This window comes from Fusarium musae, chromosome 1 (genome assembly GCF_019915245.1).
Source record: "Fusarium musae strain F31 chromosome 1, whole genome shotgun sequence".
Lineage (NCBI taxonomy): Eukaryota > Fungi > Ascomycota > Sordariomycetes > Hypocreales > Nectriaceae > Fusarium > Fusarium musae.
The window spans coordinates 975,680-990,387 of record NC_058387.1 but is presented as its reverse complement, the minus strand read 5'-3'; the positions used below and the strand labels follow the sequence as shown (position 1 = coordinate 990,387).

The window sequence follows — 14,708 nt, the reverse complement described above, 5'->3', positions numbered from 1 at the left end:
TAGACCCCTGACGTCAGGCTTTCAAAATCTTTAAGCGACGCAGCGTCATGTCTGAAATAGGCAATGTGTCACAAGAAGCATCCAAACATATAAAACACACATTGGATATCAAACCTGAGTCGTCTGATCAAAATAAATCTATGATAAAAGACTACCGCGATGCTCAATGATTCATAACCCTTTTCCGACTAAGCCTACGTGTAAATGCCGGGGTATTCCATAAACCGTTTACGCCAGTAAAAGATTAAAAAGAAGAAAAGTAGAAGAAAGAAAGAAAACAATAATTACAGACGGGGCAGATCTGTTCCTTCGACACTAGCTGATCGACGACGTTCCGCGAGACGAGGGCCTTCTACCGACCTGTCCCTCTGCAAAGTCGCCGTGGATCCAGAGCTCGCGGCTGCTCTTATGCGGCCTTCTTCGCGGCTTCGGTTCAGGAGCCAGTTAACATGCATTCGAATCATGTTAATATTGTTTCGCAGTTCAGTTACCTCCTCACGGATGGGCATGATTTGGTTGATAGTCCACATACTCTGCCGTGCCTCGAGGTGTGTTAGGTTCTGGTGAACTTCTTCGAAACCAGCGTCGAGGTCTTGAATTGTGCGGTTGTCTCCCATTACCGAGTCGCCCACACCCCGGCGGCTGAGAGATGAGTTGAATTCCGTGATGCGTTGATTTGTCTCGTCCTGGCGAGTCTGGAGTTGCTGTACTTGTTGGCCGAGGTTGGTGTAGGAATCGATGATTTCTCGTTGTGAGCGAATTATCATGCCTGACGGCGTATCTGGGTGGAATGCGCAAGCTAGAGTATGAGCGTCCATATGTCCGCGCATCGCACGAGCCGGACAACCAAACTCGCTATAAGGACAGTTGATGACAGCACCTTCGCATTCTAATTCATCATGTTCCTTGGTTTGGCTGCGATATACGAGCTTCCAGCATGTCTCACAGCGAGTTTTGCTGTTCGGACATGATAACAAATGCAGTTCCCGGTCAGTAGCCTCGATTGTCACTTTGCAGTGTAAACATGTATCCTCCTTGTGGGGGCAAGTATCATCTTCGGGTTTAGAACGCAATCTCTTGTCACAATCAGCGCCGGGGCAGGTAAAGTCCTTGAACCGGCATTCCGTCGTAGCATGTGTTTCAACAACCTCCCGACGAACTTCCGATTTGCAGCCTCGTGCATGGTAAGGGCACTTGACTTTGAGGTTATTAAGCTGAGTGCGAATGAGCCGTGGTGCGCTGAAGCAGTTGGGCCAGGCGAGAGGCTCTCGGTCAATGGGACAGGCCGTTCCGGAAGGACTAGAATCAATGCTTTGTCGCAAGCATCGGTAGCAGAATGTGTGATCGCAGGGAGTTGTAACCGGATCCACCAGCGGATCATGACAGATGGGACAGAGTAAGTTGGCATCTGGTTCATTGACATATGTCAAAGAATACATATCGAAGATGCAGTTGCCGCCATATCGTTTGGGTATTCCGAGGGAAGATGGATGTGGAGCTAGGAGGGGTCCGGTTCGACGATCCGAGTTAACGTTTGGTATCAAAAGACCTGAGTATGAGGAATCAATTCTGGCCCTGACATCTTGTCCAACTTGCTGCGAGGCTTGTGCTCCAACATAAAAAGTATCTGGCGAGGGCGGACGAACGAGACTAGTGACAAGGTCGGGAGTTGGAGATGTGCGGCGAAGGTTGCGGCGGGCGAAGCGGCGAGCGGCGGCCGGACTCAGACGAATTCCATCATCGCTAGATTCGGAAGCAGACGTCAAGAGAACAGGAACAGCCGCAGTCGGCGTAGGAGCGATAGGAGAAGCAGGAGTCGGCTGTCTTGAGTCTCGGAGGGTTGTAGCCGCAGCGGAGGGAGGAGTTGTGGCCATGATCGGTAAAAACGGGAGGATATGGCCGGCCGGATCAAAGAGAAGTCGAATAGGACCAGATCGGAAAGAAATTGAGGACTTGAGTTCGAGACATGTATTCGTGGATTGTGTGCGTGTTGTGCGACGTCGTGATGACGCTCATGGGCGGGGGAGTCGATGTTTTGATGAAGAAGGGGAGAAAGGGAGGATCTCGATGTGCACATCAGGACCGTATTAGGCGGAGGTAGAGCCGAGGAGGCCATGGCAAGGCCATGATGTGATAAGAGCACCAGGTGTATGTACTAACAATTTTAGCGGGAGTGTTTAGGAGGTAGCATGTTGGCGGGGTTGACAAAAAAAGAAGCGGATCAGAAGAGGAGCTTGGCTGTAGAAAAAGCAGGGGTCTTGTTACGATGCACGCGATGAGAATGATCAATTGAGGGTCTATAGAATATCACTGGGGAAGTAATTAGAGTCTATGCGATTACCATGCTGTGGTCTTTCCCTCTCTGTTTTTGTTGTTTACAAAAAGAGTCTCTGTTTCTCGTGATAATTGCTTCTAGATATCACCACCCAAATCATCAGCAGTTTCAGCTACTCCCGCGGGTCAGGGTCCTTGGCTCGATTTTTTTTGTCGATTACATCATCGGTCTGTCATTTTCGCCTTACTTTATTCTCTTCCCATGCCCGTATTGAGCATATCCCCGCCAACTGCCGACGGCGAACCCTTTCTTCACCACATTGGGCTTGGTTGCACGCACCGTTGACAGTGACAGTTTCAGGCAGGGCCCTCTCTCTCATTAGCCATTCCAGAATCCACATGGACGAAGGAACAAGCTTCAAGCCGGAACTCTCTACTGAGCAGTTAGTTAGAGACCAACTCTCACCATCCACAGGTTAGTTGTCTTCCAACGGCTTTTCACATTCCATAACCAGCGCCGTACCGTAAGCTACTGCGCCCCCAACGTTGCTGTCCCACGTCTTACAACTCTCGATGAGTTCTCTGTGCTCTTGAACTGTGTGCAGTTCCGTGAGAAACCCCGAGATGTCCGGCTCCGCGATGGAGTCGAGCAGTTTTTAGAGTTTGTTCAAAACATGGAATCGGCACTGGGATAATACCGAGAAAAGAAAAGGGGAAAGCGTTGGGTTGGTTGATTACCAAAAAAAAAAAAAAAAAAAAAAAAGGCGATCACTGGGTACCTTGCAGCGATAAGTGAAGAAAAACGGTTGTAGACTGACTCGTGAAGGGTCTCAAATCAAGGCCGTTGCTGAACCAAGTGGAGGCTGTCAAACCTGTCAAAGCAGCATCAGGCATTTATACCGAAACCTAGTTGCGCATTGACTGAATTGCCTGCATCAAAATAAATCGAGGTATTGAATCGAGATACCTACTCTTTTTAGAAGGTGTTTGGTCTTGAATGTCCAAAGACCAAGTAATGAACTGGGCCATGTTGATCCTTCGGCATCATGAGTCTGAACCATCCCGCGGCTATCCCACCCCGGATACGCTTCAGTCCAGGCGTACCATACAATTCCGAATTAGCCTCCCTTTCTGCCTTTTCTCCTCGTTGAGCCTCATCTTGCCTCCCTCGTCTCCCTCGTCTCCCTCGTCTTGTCCAGGCTCCCGCGAGGCATCTTCCCTGCTGACGTGGCAGAGATCAAGTCGTCTTTGATTCGTCTTGTTATCTGCAATACAACGTCAGACGATCCCGCTACAAAAGGTGAACCAACGGCCTCAAAATCATACAAAGCGGACTAGATCAGCCAATTCTGTCAACATGAGGCTTATAAAATCAAGTAATTGACTTCCTCGTGCTCTTCTGGGCATGCCCCTGTTGCTCTAGTTCTGACTGTTGTATGCTGGAAATGGCCCCCACCTCGCTGCTTTTAGGGTAGGTCGCTTGGCTTGACGAACGATTTCAGCCTTTTCCTTCGAGGCGAACCGTCGGTTTCGGCCGATATCTGCAATCATCAGCGAATAATGGCCTACATCGCTTCTTTGAACACTGCCACTTACATAGAGCCTCTCTTTCAACCCGCCGTGATTGTCCATGTCAGCAACCTATCAGAGCTGAGAGAATCCCATCATCTTTCGACGTCTCCAGTTATTGTCCTTTGTTGCCTAATTAACTGTAACGCTTCCTGCTGCGCTTCACCCACCTTTCAACCCATCACCTCTGACACAGCCTTGTTCGCGATGCATATTGTAACCGACTCGGAACGGGAAGAGAGCGTAAAGCGGCGGCTTACAGGTCAAGATCCATGCACTGCACTTTCAGTATACTTTGCGCAATCCCCATGTGCAACACGGCGATGCTGCTGTTACCTGGTGATCATCAGCCAAACAGGTCACTGCGTCTCCGACAAAGGCGTCCAATCGATCTTTACAAAGAAGACGCCTTGACAGGCTATATAGGACCCCAATGTTTCCAATGCACTTTAGACAATTCAACTCTTGATAATTAATTCTCAACCTAACCATGAAGCCAACTCCTCCTACTCCTGGCCCGCAGCCGACTCCTGCTAAGCCAAAGCGTAAACCTCTGAACCCTCAAGCTCTTGTTTCCAAGTTCTGGTCAAAGTATCACTCCAAGGCACCAGGCAAGGTCACTTCCATCTTCCCTCAGAGCCTCTATGAGTCACTTCTCACAGACGCCGACTCGTCTTATCCCAAGTCTCGCAATGCAGCACAGAGCTATGAAGATGCTGCCAAAGAATGCCGTGCTCGAGTTAGAGCCATTGTTCGGGAATGTGAACGAACCAATGCCAAATTCAGCGACCCAGACTTTGATATTGAGACCGACTTTTCGTCTTACCAAGATAATTGTCTCAATGGGTTGATGGGGAGACGGTTTGAGGATGACAGCAGTGATGATGAACCACTGCCATCCGAAAGAGGACCTAATATTCAGCGAATAAAGAAATATCGCAACATACGGAAGAAGAGCGACGAGCTGGAAGACGATAAACTTGACGTCAGCAAGAACAACTTGCAAAGACGCATGTTTAGCGGCAGAGACTATGGTTCTCGATACTCCAGACCAGGCTCTGTCCATCGCATTCCATGGATCTTCGAAAATCCTCAGTTCACAGTCGGCGGCTTTTCCAGCACAGACATAAAGCAAGGTGCTGGCGGCGACTGCTGGTGGTTGGCGGCTCTCGCAACTATCGCTCACCGCAAAGATTTAATGAAGAAGATTTGTGTCGCAAAGGATGAAGAATGTGGCGTCTATGGCTTCGTCTTCAACCGCGACGGAGAGTGGATCTCAACTGTGGTTGATGATAACCTTTACCTGAAGCACAAAGACTTTGGAGAAGATTCTGAAGTCTACGATGCGACGGGTAAGAAAGCTCGACTTTACAAGAAGCAGAAGCAAACCGGTTCTGAGTCCTTGTACTTTGCCAAGTGTGAGGACCCTAATGAGACTTGGCTACCCTTGCTTGAGAAAGCTGTGAGTAGTACCTTTGAGATACTAAAGACAAAAATTGACGATTTTAGTTTGCAAAGGTTCATGGTGACTATCAGGCTTTGGATGGTGGATGGTCTGGCACTGCAGTCGAAGATCTCACAGGCGGCGTCAATACTGTGGTCGCTGGTAATAGAGTCCTTCGCAAGGAAAGACTGTGGCGCGAGATGCTGGGATCTGACGGTGAGGATGGAGAATTCGTCTTTGGTCTGTCTGCCGGTGGTCCAGGAGAGGATCATAACAACGGAATTGTGTTGCGACATGCGTACTCGATTCTCAAGGTGGCCGAAGTTGAAGACGAAGATGGCAACAAAGTTCGCTTGGTCAAGATTCGGTAAATATGACTTGCAGTTTTGGCTTGGCTCAGACAACTAACACATACAGAAACCCCTGGGGACAGAAATCCGAAGATGGCCATGGCGAGTGGCATGGTCCATGGTCGGATGGTTCCAAGCAATGGACTCCTCACATGATTCGAAAGCTTCAGCATCAGTTTGGCGATGATGGAATTTTCTGGATGTCTTTCAACGACATGCTCGATAACTTCAAGTGGATGTACAGGACTCGTCTTTTTGATGAGCGATGGACGGTAGCTCAACAATGGACTAGTGTCAGCATCTCTTGGCTTACCGGCTACCTCAAGAAGAAGTTTATCATCGAGGTCAAAGAAGAGGGCATGGTGGTTATTGTGCTCTCACAGGTATGTCGACCATTAGCAAAGTCACCTCATACTGACAGTCGTAGCTCGATGAACGTTACTTCAAAGACTTGAAGGGGCAGTACGAATTTGTCCTGCAATTTCTGCTCAAGACGGCTGACGACAAGACTTCCATCTGCTCGGTTCGTCCGGTCCATAAGTGGGATCGACGTTCGATCAATTGCGAGGTCGAACTCGAGCCAGGTACATATGAAGTCATCCCCAAAATCACAGCCGAGAGATATTACTGGCTTCCGACAGTCCAAAAGATGGTCAAGATGGCAGCCGACAGTAATCCTCAGAAGTTACGCCAGATCGGTCTGCAGTATGATCTCGCGCATGCCAAGGGCGGAATCGTTGATGAAGATGAGGCCCTCCGCAAGAAGAAGGAACTCGAGAAGAAGAAGAAAATCAAGGGCAAGAAGCAAGAAAAGAAGAAGAAACAGATGGCCGAAGCTATGGCTAGTATGGAGGCGGCGATGGTGCAGATGAGGAATGAGTATAATCGGTCTCTCAATGAGAAGGACACTGAAAGAGATAAGACCAAGAAAGAGAAAGAAAAGGAAAAAGAGGAACCTGAACCAAAGAAAGAGGATGACACTGGAGCCAAATCAGATAAGGCGCCGCCTGGATTTTGGCCAGAAGATTCTTCCAAGAGTGACTTGGAAGCATTGTCTCTTGATGAAACACCAGCTGAACCAAAAGGGGGCCCGTCTTTGGTTGACACGAGCCAAGGAACCGAAGACAAGAGAAGAGGATCTACAGACTCATCCACCAGATATTCATCTGCCGACCACAGAGGCCGTCCATCTCTCGCAAACTCACCAATGCCATCACGAGATCACAGCCCCCAGCACAGCAGAAGAACAACCATGCAAAGCATAGACACAAACCCCGTCTTCACGCCTCCCACAGAACCAACCTCCGAGTCGGACCTCGACAGCTCAGACTCATCGTCCGTGTCCTCATCAGAGCCAGACGATAGTTCCTCGAGCTCAGACGACGATATGCTGCCCACGTCGCTGCTCCACCGACTCAAGAAGAAGAAGAAACAGCCGTGGAATGCCGTGTGCGTGATCGGCCTCCAGGTCTACGCTCAGCACACGGGCATCAAGGTCCGTCTCGCTGATCAGAGGGGCGATGAGGCCACCGAGCTCGTGCCTCCGCAAAGCAGCCCTGTCTAGTTCGTGAGCTAGAAGAAGGGAATATGCCGTTTGATATACCGTTGTTTGCCAAGATTGTCCAACGTTGCGAGTGGTTGTTTGTGTTGATGACGGAGGTTTATATGTGTATTCCACGAATAGGAGAATTTCCTTCGTATCAGAGCAACAAATAGGTTCTAACAGCACTCTTCTCAGTCATGTTCTTAGCATAGCGGTTTTACTTGTCATATATCATAAAGAATGAATAACTTGAACTTCTTTTTTCCTCTCCTCGCTAAGTTTCAGTGTGGATAGCACTATTCCTCGAACTGAGGTATACCCGAGACGCAATTTAACTACAACGCAGTCCGAGTCAGAACACATGATCAGTTGATGGAAAACGAAAATGGCTTTGACGATTAATCAATCGGCCAAGTTTATTGATTACATGATCTACTACAGCCGTGGTAATGGTATCTCCATGCGTTCCACATTGACTACTACTTCGGATTTGCCTACCGTCAAACAAAAGAAACGGGCGGCCCATTGTTTCTCAGTGAAACTGAGCGTATAAATGAGCCCCGAACTAGCATAAAAAACGTTCTCCAAAATATGGTACTAAAGTGTCTTGTTCATTTTGTCCAGTTCCAAACTTCAGACGCCGTTTCAACCGCACGGCCCAGGCCGCTGTTTCATCTGTCCTCGTCCCGTTTCACCATCCAAGCTCACCCCTACCAAGCCACCCTTGAGATTTACAAGACTGATCTACGAGATGGTTCCCGGCCAGGGTTGTTGAGTAACGGCTCGACAGAAGAATGATCTGAGGTAAGACTCACCGTCGTGAGGGATTGATAATACTCGGAGACCATTCCAACTCGGGAAGACCTTGCGGATGAGGTACGAGGTTTGGATGAATCTTTCACGATGCAGGGTTGGTCTCGAAGAGGTTCGAGCGTTGGAGTTGAGAGCATATAAGCTGGATAGAAGTCGTCGATAGAGTCGAAATCAGATCAAACTCAGCTCAGCTCAGCAACTCTGCATTCATTCGCTTTTTTCCTTTTCGTTCGCTTCTAAATAACTCCTTTCGTTTAAAAAACTTGATCTTATTCATCATGTTCTCCAAGTCTGTTCTCATCGCCCTCGTGCCCTTTGCAGTGGCTGGTCCCATTGCTCCCCGACAGAGTCTTGGTTCTGGCCTCGGTTCTGGCCTTGGCTCTGGTATTCCCAGCTTTGGACTTCCCAGCTCTGGCGGCGACTCTGCCGGTGGACTCCCCAGCATCCCAAGTCTAGGCTCTGGAGGCTCAACTGGAGGACTTCCCAGTATCCCTGGCCTAGGATCTGGTGGTTCATCTGGAGGTATCCCAAGCATCCCCGGTCTAGGCTCTGGAGGCTCAACCGGCGGTCTTCCCAGCCTCGGAGGTGGTGGCTCAAGCTTCCTCCCAGGAGGCTCTACTGGTGGAGACACCACAGGAGACACTTCTGGAGATACCTCCGGCAGTGCTTCAACCAGCGCTCCCGCTTCTCAGCCCACAGGCTCTAGCGAGACTCCCCGTGCTGAGAGCGGTTCATCCACCTCTCCCTTCGGCAGCTTCCTTGGATCTGCCGGTGGCAGCAGCGGTGGCTTCGGTGGTTCCACTCAGAACGGTCTCAGCGGTGACTGCAAGGACGTAACTGTCATCTTTGCCCGCGGTACCACTGAGATGGGCAACGTCGGCACTGCTGCCGGACCTCCTTTCTTCCAGGCTCTTGCTCAGCAGCTCGGAAGCGACAAGCTTGCTGTTCAGGGTGTTGAGTACGCCGCCAGTGTTGGTGGCATTATGCAAATGGGTGACCAGGCTGGATCCCAGAAGATGTAAGTCGAGCCCTGAGTTCCTGAATTCGTTTGTATCTAACATAAATAGGGCGAGTCTTGTTAAGGAGGCTTACCAGAAATGCCCCAAGACCAAGGTTGTCATGTCTGGATACTCACAGGGTGCTATGCTGGTTCACAACGCAGCCAAGTCTCTCCCTGCTGATACTACTGGCAAGATTGCTGCCGTTGTCAACTTTGGCGATCCTTGTAAGTAACTCAGCTCCCAGCAATCCCTCGGAAACTAACAGCTTTATAGTCCAGCGACAGGCTATCCAGGGCGTTCCCTCTGACCGCGTTAAGATTATCTGCCACGCTGGCGACGGTGTCTGCGCCGGTACTGCTGCTATCACCCCCGACCACTTGACTTATAGCCAGGACGCCAACACTGCTGCTCAGTTTGTTGTCAGCAAGGTCAAATAAGTGATGCACTGGCTGGACCAAATCAAGAGATGAGTGGAATGACGTAATGGAAATATGGCTGGAGCAGAGCTTCGGACGTGGATAGGTTTAAATTTCTCCTGTATCTTATAAAGTCGCTTGAATATGAGTAAAATCAATCATGTCCGAAAAACATATGTTAGTTTAAACGTATTGTGAGGCTGAACAGACTTCCTAAAGAGGCGACTGTTATGTTGAGCCCGAAATCCTCTCGCCAAGTTCCTGTGTCGAGACAGCATTGAGTACAGGCGTGAGCAATAGTTAGACCAGATGAGAATGTGAGAATATAAATAAAGAAATTATATAGGTTTACCTAAATTTATCAAGTATATTTAGCATTTAGGCCTAGATTAACCTAAACTTACGATGAAATCTTCACCCGGAACATGGGAAACCAAATGAGAAGGGCTATTCATTCAAGTTTCCCTTGGCCATAACCCTACTTCTCCTTCTCCTTCTCCTTGACTGCATGGCGGCCACTGGTCGAGCCCTTGATGACAACTGGCCTTGACTGGCGGCGTGTGAAATGGTCGACTTTTACAAGGGTTTCTCGAATTCATCAGCAAAGTTTATGCATAACACATCCTAAGATTTCCTAAAGTAATCATTAAATTGTCAAATCTATTCAGTATTTAGGCCTAAAGAACTCATAAGTTTAGACCAACTTTATGATAAGTTTCTCTCTGCGCAGATCATCCGGGGGGAAGCCCCAAGAGAAATATCATTCAAATCAACTGCCACAACCATCTGAAAGAAGCCCTTTCCAGCAAAACAGATGGAATTCTGCAGGCAGAGTGTAAGAGGAAGTGCTTTTCCCAAGCAAAAAGTAAAAGTGGGGTGTCGATTGTGAGCCCGACAAGTGATGGGAATGAACTTTCAACACCACAATATTTTCCAAAACAATCAGGAAAGCTTCAACAACAAACGGGGATATGGTGTAGGGGAATCACGTTCGCTTTGCATTGTTTCGAATGCTTGCGAAAGGCCGGGGGTTCAAATCCCTCTGTCTCCAAGCTTTTGTTTGTCGAGTTTGCGGCATTTTTGGACAAGCTCTGTCCAGTTGTGCTCACAACTCTATTTTTAGTTTTGGATACCCCACACGTGCACTTCAGTATGTTGACTAAGACTGCTACACATTCCCCAATAGGCCTCCGTGTCTTGGGGCACTGGGGTGATGATTGAGGTGAGTGTCTGATTTGGAGAGCGTAGATGGGAACCACTGCTCCAGGACACGGCAAGTGCCTGAAAACACACACGGGTATCAAGAAGCGGCAAGAGAATCAGCGACGGTATGTGCAAGTAAGTCCTTTCACTTGTTGCCATGCAATGGTTTCGCGAAGTTGGCCATACCTAGTTTGCCATGCCCTTGGTATACGTCGAAACCGCCGATGTATGTACGTCAAGGGCCAATGAATAGAGTCATTATACTCTGAAACAGTGCAACAAGTCTTGGCTCACTTTCTTGTCAAAGTTCGAGAATAACAAACCTCGTGCCTATATTCATATACCGTCCATAAGCGCATGTAACCATAAAGCCACTGGCCACTCGCAAAGCATCGATAATCCTTCTCTGTTTGTCAATGACAAGTCAGCCATGCCATCCATGCCTTGTTGCTGCATGTGATTGACAAGCCAGGGGGTGCTGCACTGCATTTGGAGAAGCAGACACGTGCCGCCGCAAGCCATTGGATGAATGAATCATGTGTCCCGCATGAACAAAACTCGCATTCCATTTCGTTTCCGGGCGATTAGTTAACTATTAGCCTTAGGGGAACTCTTTCAGCTGATGTGCCATGCATAATTGGGGTTTGCGACGGGAGAGGCTTGAGACCTCATGAGCAAGAAAAAAAAGACGTGGCATTTTTATGATAGTTTCTTTTGTCTTGCAATACGCAAGTTGTAGATGTTGGATTGATTTCTAGAATGTCATGTTGTGATATTCCCCATGTTGGCGACGTCATATTCAATGCGCCCCCCCCACAGAAGGATTGAAATGCCCCCCGCGTTTATCCCCGGAGTTTGGAGATGACACTTTCACATGTAAATACAGAGACAGACAGTAAGTGAGTGCTACGCTACCAAAACATGTCACGAGTCACGAGTCGTCATCTCACTTCGGCCTTTGGACCGAATTGAGCTAGGAATGATCCATTGTTTGCTCAAGAATTGGCCTTTGCCTCTGTTGCTTATTTTGTATCTATTCAATGGCTTCTGACTTTCACTCTCCCTTTTCCTCTTCTCATTGACAATAATTCTTGTGAACGTGAAACACCTCAAACACACACTCGGTACACTACAGACCGTTATACTTATCGACTTATAACGGCCAACTCATGATAAGGCTCCCGTAACCCTGTCCTGCCCTGTCCTGTCCTAGTCCCACCGCCGAGGATATTGAGTCGTGCGTGTTACAGGACTGTTTTTTCTTTCATGTGAACGACCATCAATTTATCCGAAAGACCCTACGACACGACAACATGTGTCTGCGCTCTAATTGATTTCCTTTGTCTCTCTGCTGACCTTGCATACTTCGTCGGCATTACCAAATAAAACATATACACAGACTTGGTCTACTCAGCATGATAGACCACGTCTTAGGACGGCCTTCGGTCAAATCTCGACGACTTCAGGTTCTTGCTGTCTTGACCTTTTGGTCTGCCTATCTAGTAAAGTAAACATTCCATCTTCGAATATGCACTCAGAGTACTAACGAACTTACAGAGGCCACAAACATGGCCCCCCAGGCGCTCAGTTGCTCTCGAGACTCTTCTCCAAGCGTCTAACAGCATGGCAAACCGTTGTGATAACGATGATCTACCTATACGCTGCCCGAAACTTCAGCACTCTGGTCGGACTCGCGAGCCCAGAGCCCCTGGCCAATATGTACGATGCCACATACTACCGAGCTACATGGGTCTTGACCGCGCTGGACGCGGGCTTCTGGACGGCCATGAAGATCAAGACAAAATGGTTGCGCGATATGGCGAGTATAGTCTTCTCGCTCTTCTACCTCGTCGCTGCTGAAAAGGCAGACGAAAAGGTCCGAAAGGTCCGGGGTATGATTACCGTTGAGCATTTGCGTGTGTCCTGGAATAAGGGCACCTCGCCGTATCTGAGCTTCTTCCAAGGACTCATGCGTCCTCGTTTCATGCGATGGCCTCCAAGGCAGATCCGGATTCCACGGCCCGCTGATAGCGACTACAAAGAGCCTGTGCTTGCGTGGCTGTACTATGATGGTCCTTTGTCAGATCTTCACCGTCACGATAGACTGATTCTCGACATTCCGGGCGGTGGGTTCGTTGCAATGGATCCTCGTTGCAACGACGACAAGTTGTTCTCATGGGCTGCCAAGTCAGCATTGCCAATTCTGAGTCTCGACTATAAGAAGGCACCTGAGTTCCCGTATCCATATGCACTGAATGAGTGCTTCGATGTTTACAGAACTATTGTAAACACCAAAGGTCGATGCATAGGTCTACCAGGCACCGAAGTTCCTCGAATCATCGTCACGGGAGACAGCGCTGGAGGTAATCTCGCTGTCGCTTCAACATTGATGATCATGGAGACAAGGCATTCAGCGTTCCGCAGACCAGGACAAACAGAACTACCAGCTCCCGATGGACTTGTCTGCTTCTATCCAGCTTTGGATATGAACATCGGCAACTGGATGACAGATGAGCAGATGTCTTTGATCAAAGACCGAAAGGCGAGGAAAACGAATAGAAGAATTATGCGACGCAAGAGCATGCAGTATAATGAGCTTGTGGGAACTCCCCATCACTCTGACGATGAAGAAGATGGATCCCCACCACCTCATACCAAGTTGAGCGCTTTGACAACGAAAGAAGCCTTGATTGCGGCATCTCAAGGACCTAGAAGTCCACACCCTGAGTTCTCCCACGTCGGCCCTCGCTCTCTGAGTTTCCCGAAAGATGCATCTGAGACCAACGAGAAGAAGCCGTCTCATCATCCTGAACCGATGAAGACGCGACTAGCTACTTCATCGATGATCTCTTACTTCAACGATCGAGTTCTTACGCCCGAGATGATGAGAGCCATGATTATCTTGTATATCGGTGCTCATAACCGACCTGATTTCAGCCAGGACTATCTTCTCAGCCCTGTGTTGGCGCCCGAGGCCTTGCTCGTCGACTTTCCTAAGACATACTTTATGACTGGAGAGCGAGATCCGCTGGTCGATGATACAGTCATCTTTGCAGGACGACTTCGCCGTGCTAAAGAAGCCGCATTTGTTCAGGAACAGTCGGAAAGAAATCAGAACGCCGAGTTCAATGATAGAGACGCGGCTGAGGTGATGCTGATCCCTGGAACATCTCATGGCTTCATGCAATTCCCAACTGTGTATCCTCCTGCTTGGCGACATTTTGAGAGATGCATCGATTGGTTCGACCAACTCTTCGACCACGCAGAAGTCATGCGCGTTCGCAAAGACAGACAAGCCCGAGCCGCGAGGTCCCAAACCAACGGCTTCGGAATCAACGGCGACGGCCGTCATCACATGCGCACCGAGTCCAGCGAGGAAGACCGGCCCCTCGAGATCAGCATGACCAAGATGAACCAGCGACGCAGCTCCAACCAGACAACACCGCAGCAGAGTCCCGACCTCAACGGCGGCAGTGAAAGCGGCGACACGACGCCACGGGCGCACACCAACGGAACGTCTTTATCAAACGGTGATAAGAACGCCAAGAGACGCAAGAGTGTGGGTCTCAGCAAGAGCAAGAATAGAAACAAGAGCCTTGTCAAGCTCAAGAGTTCTGATGATCTGCTGGGGAGACGTATGCAGGGACTTGCGAGCGGGTTGACGGGGATGGGCGATGACGACTAGAGAGTATCTGTGTGTACATACTGTGCAGCTCGGAAGGGGCGGGATCTTGCATTGAGATGGATACTGCATGATGATGTGGGTTTTGTCGCATAAAGCGAGATGAGTTGCATCGCGAGGTTGCATTTTGCGTAGGTTTGTAAGTTGGAGTACAAGATGAGGGCATATATGTTTTCTGTAGTTGATTCTTACGAAGATATGACTGTTTGTAGATACACATAGGACACCCTTATTAGAATGTTTTTGTACAACTTGTAGGCTGCAGTGAGGTGTCATGAGGACCAAAACAAGACCAGAAGGGCCCGGTCAACGTTGCAAGCTACAGTGCATCGAATTTCTAGAAGACTGCCCAAAGTCAATGACCATCGTCTCGAAATAGTAAGACGGGACAAAACGGATCGGCCAAGCCTGGA

The 14,708-nt window shown here is 49.0% G+C and overlaps 5 protein-coding genes and 1 non-coding gene across 6 annotated transcripts; 5 read left to right on the top strand and 1 right to left on the bottom strand.

The window, feature by feature from the left end:
- Positions 1–284: 284 nt before the first annotated feature.
- On the bottom strand, positions 285–1,874 carry J7337_000314 (uncharacterized protein; the record flags this gene model as incomplete). The annotated part of the gene is made up of 1 exon (XM_044818071.1): positions 285–1,874. The coding sequence occupies one exon, from the start codon at positions 1,872–1,874 to the stop codon at positions 285–287; it is 1,590 nt and encodes a 529-aa protein (XP_044685773.1).
- Positions 1,875–2,673: 799 nt separating this feature from the next.
- On the top strand, positions 2,674–2,969 carry J7337_000313 (uncharacterized protein; the record flags this gene model as incomplete). Its single annotated transcript, XM_044818070.1, has 2 exons — positions 2,674–2,717; positions 2,750–2,969. 2 exons carry the CDS (start codon positions 2,674–2,676, stop codon positions 2,967–2,969), a joined length of 264 nt encoding a protein of 87 aa, XP_044685772.1.
- Positions 2,970–4,333: 1,364 nt separating this feature from the next.
- J7337_000312 (uncharacterized protein) lies at positions 4,334–7,201 on the top strand (the record flags this gene model as incomplete). Its single annotated transcript, XM_044818069.1, has 4 exons — positions 4,334–5,305; positions 5,353–5,654; positions 5,705–6,020; positions 6,065–7,201. The coding sequence occupies 4 exons, from the start codon at positions 4,334–4,336 to the stop codon at positions 7,199–7,201; spliced, it is 2,727 nt and encodes a 908-aa protein (XP_044685771.1).
- A 1,070-nt stretch (positions 7,202–8,271) lies between these two features.
- J7337_000311 (uncharacterized protein) lies at positions 8,272–9,431 on the top strand (the record flags this gene model as incomplete). The annotated part of the gene is made up of 3 exons (XM_044818068.1): positions 8,272–9,011; positions 9,061–9,218; positions 9,268–9,431. 3 exons carry the CDS (start codon positions 8,272–8,274, stop codon positions 9,429–9,431), a joined length of 1,062 nt encoding a protein of 353 aa, XP_044685770.1.
- Positions 9,432–10,375: 944 nt separating this feature from the next.
- J7337_000310 lies at positions 10,376–10,461 on the top strand. The gene has a single exon. It is a non-coding gene; the product is annotated as a tRNA-Ala (tRNA).
- A 1,680-nt stretch (positions 10,462–12,141) lies between these two features.
- Positions 12,142–14,298, top strand: J7337_000309 (uncharacterized protein; the record flags this gene model as incomplete). The annotated part of the gene is given in 2 exon segments (XM_044818067.1): positions 12,142–12,152; positions 12,171–14,298. The coding sequence occupies 2 exon segments, from the start codon at positions 12,142–12,144 to the stop codon at positions 14,296–14,298; spliced, it is 2,139 nt and encodes a 712-aa protein (XP_044685769.1).
- Between the last annotated feature and the right edge of the window lie 410 nt (positions 14,299–14,708).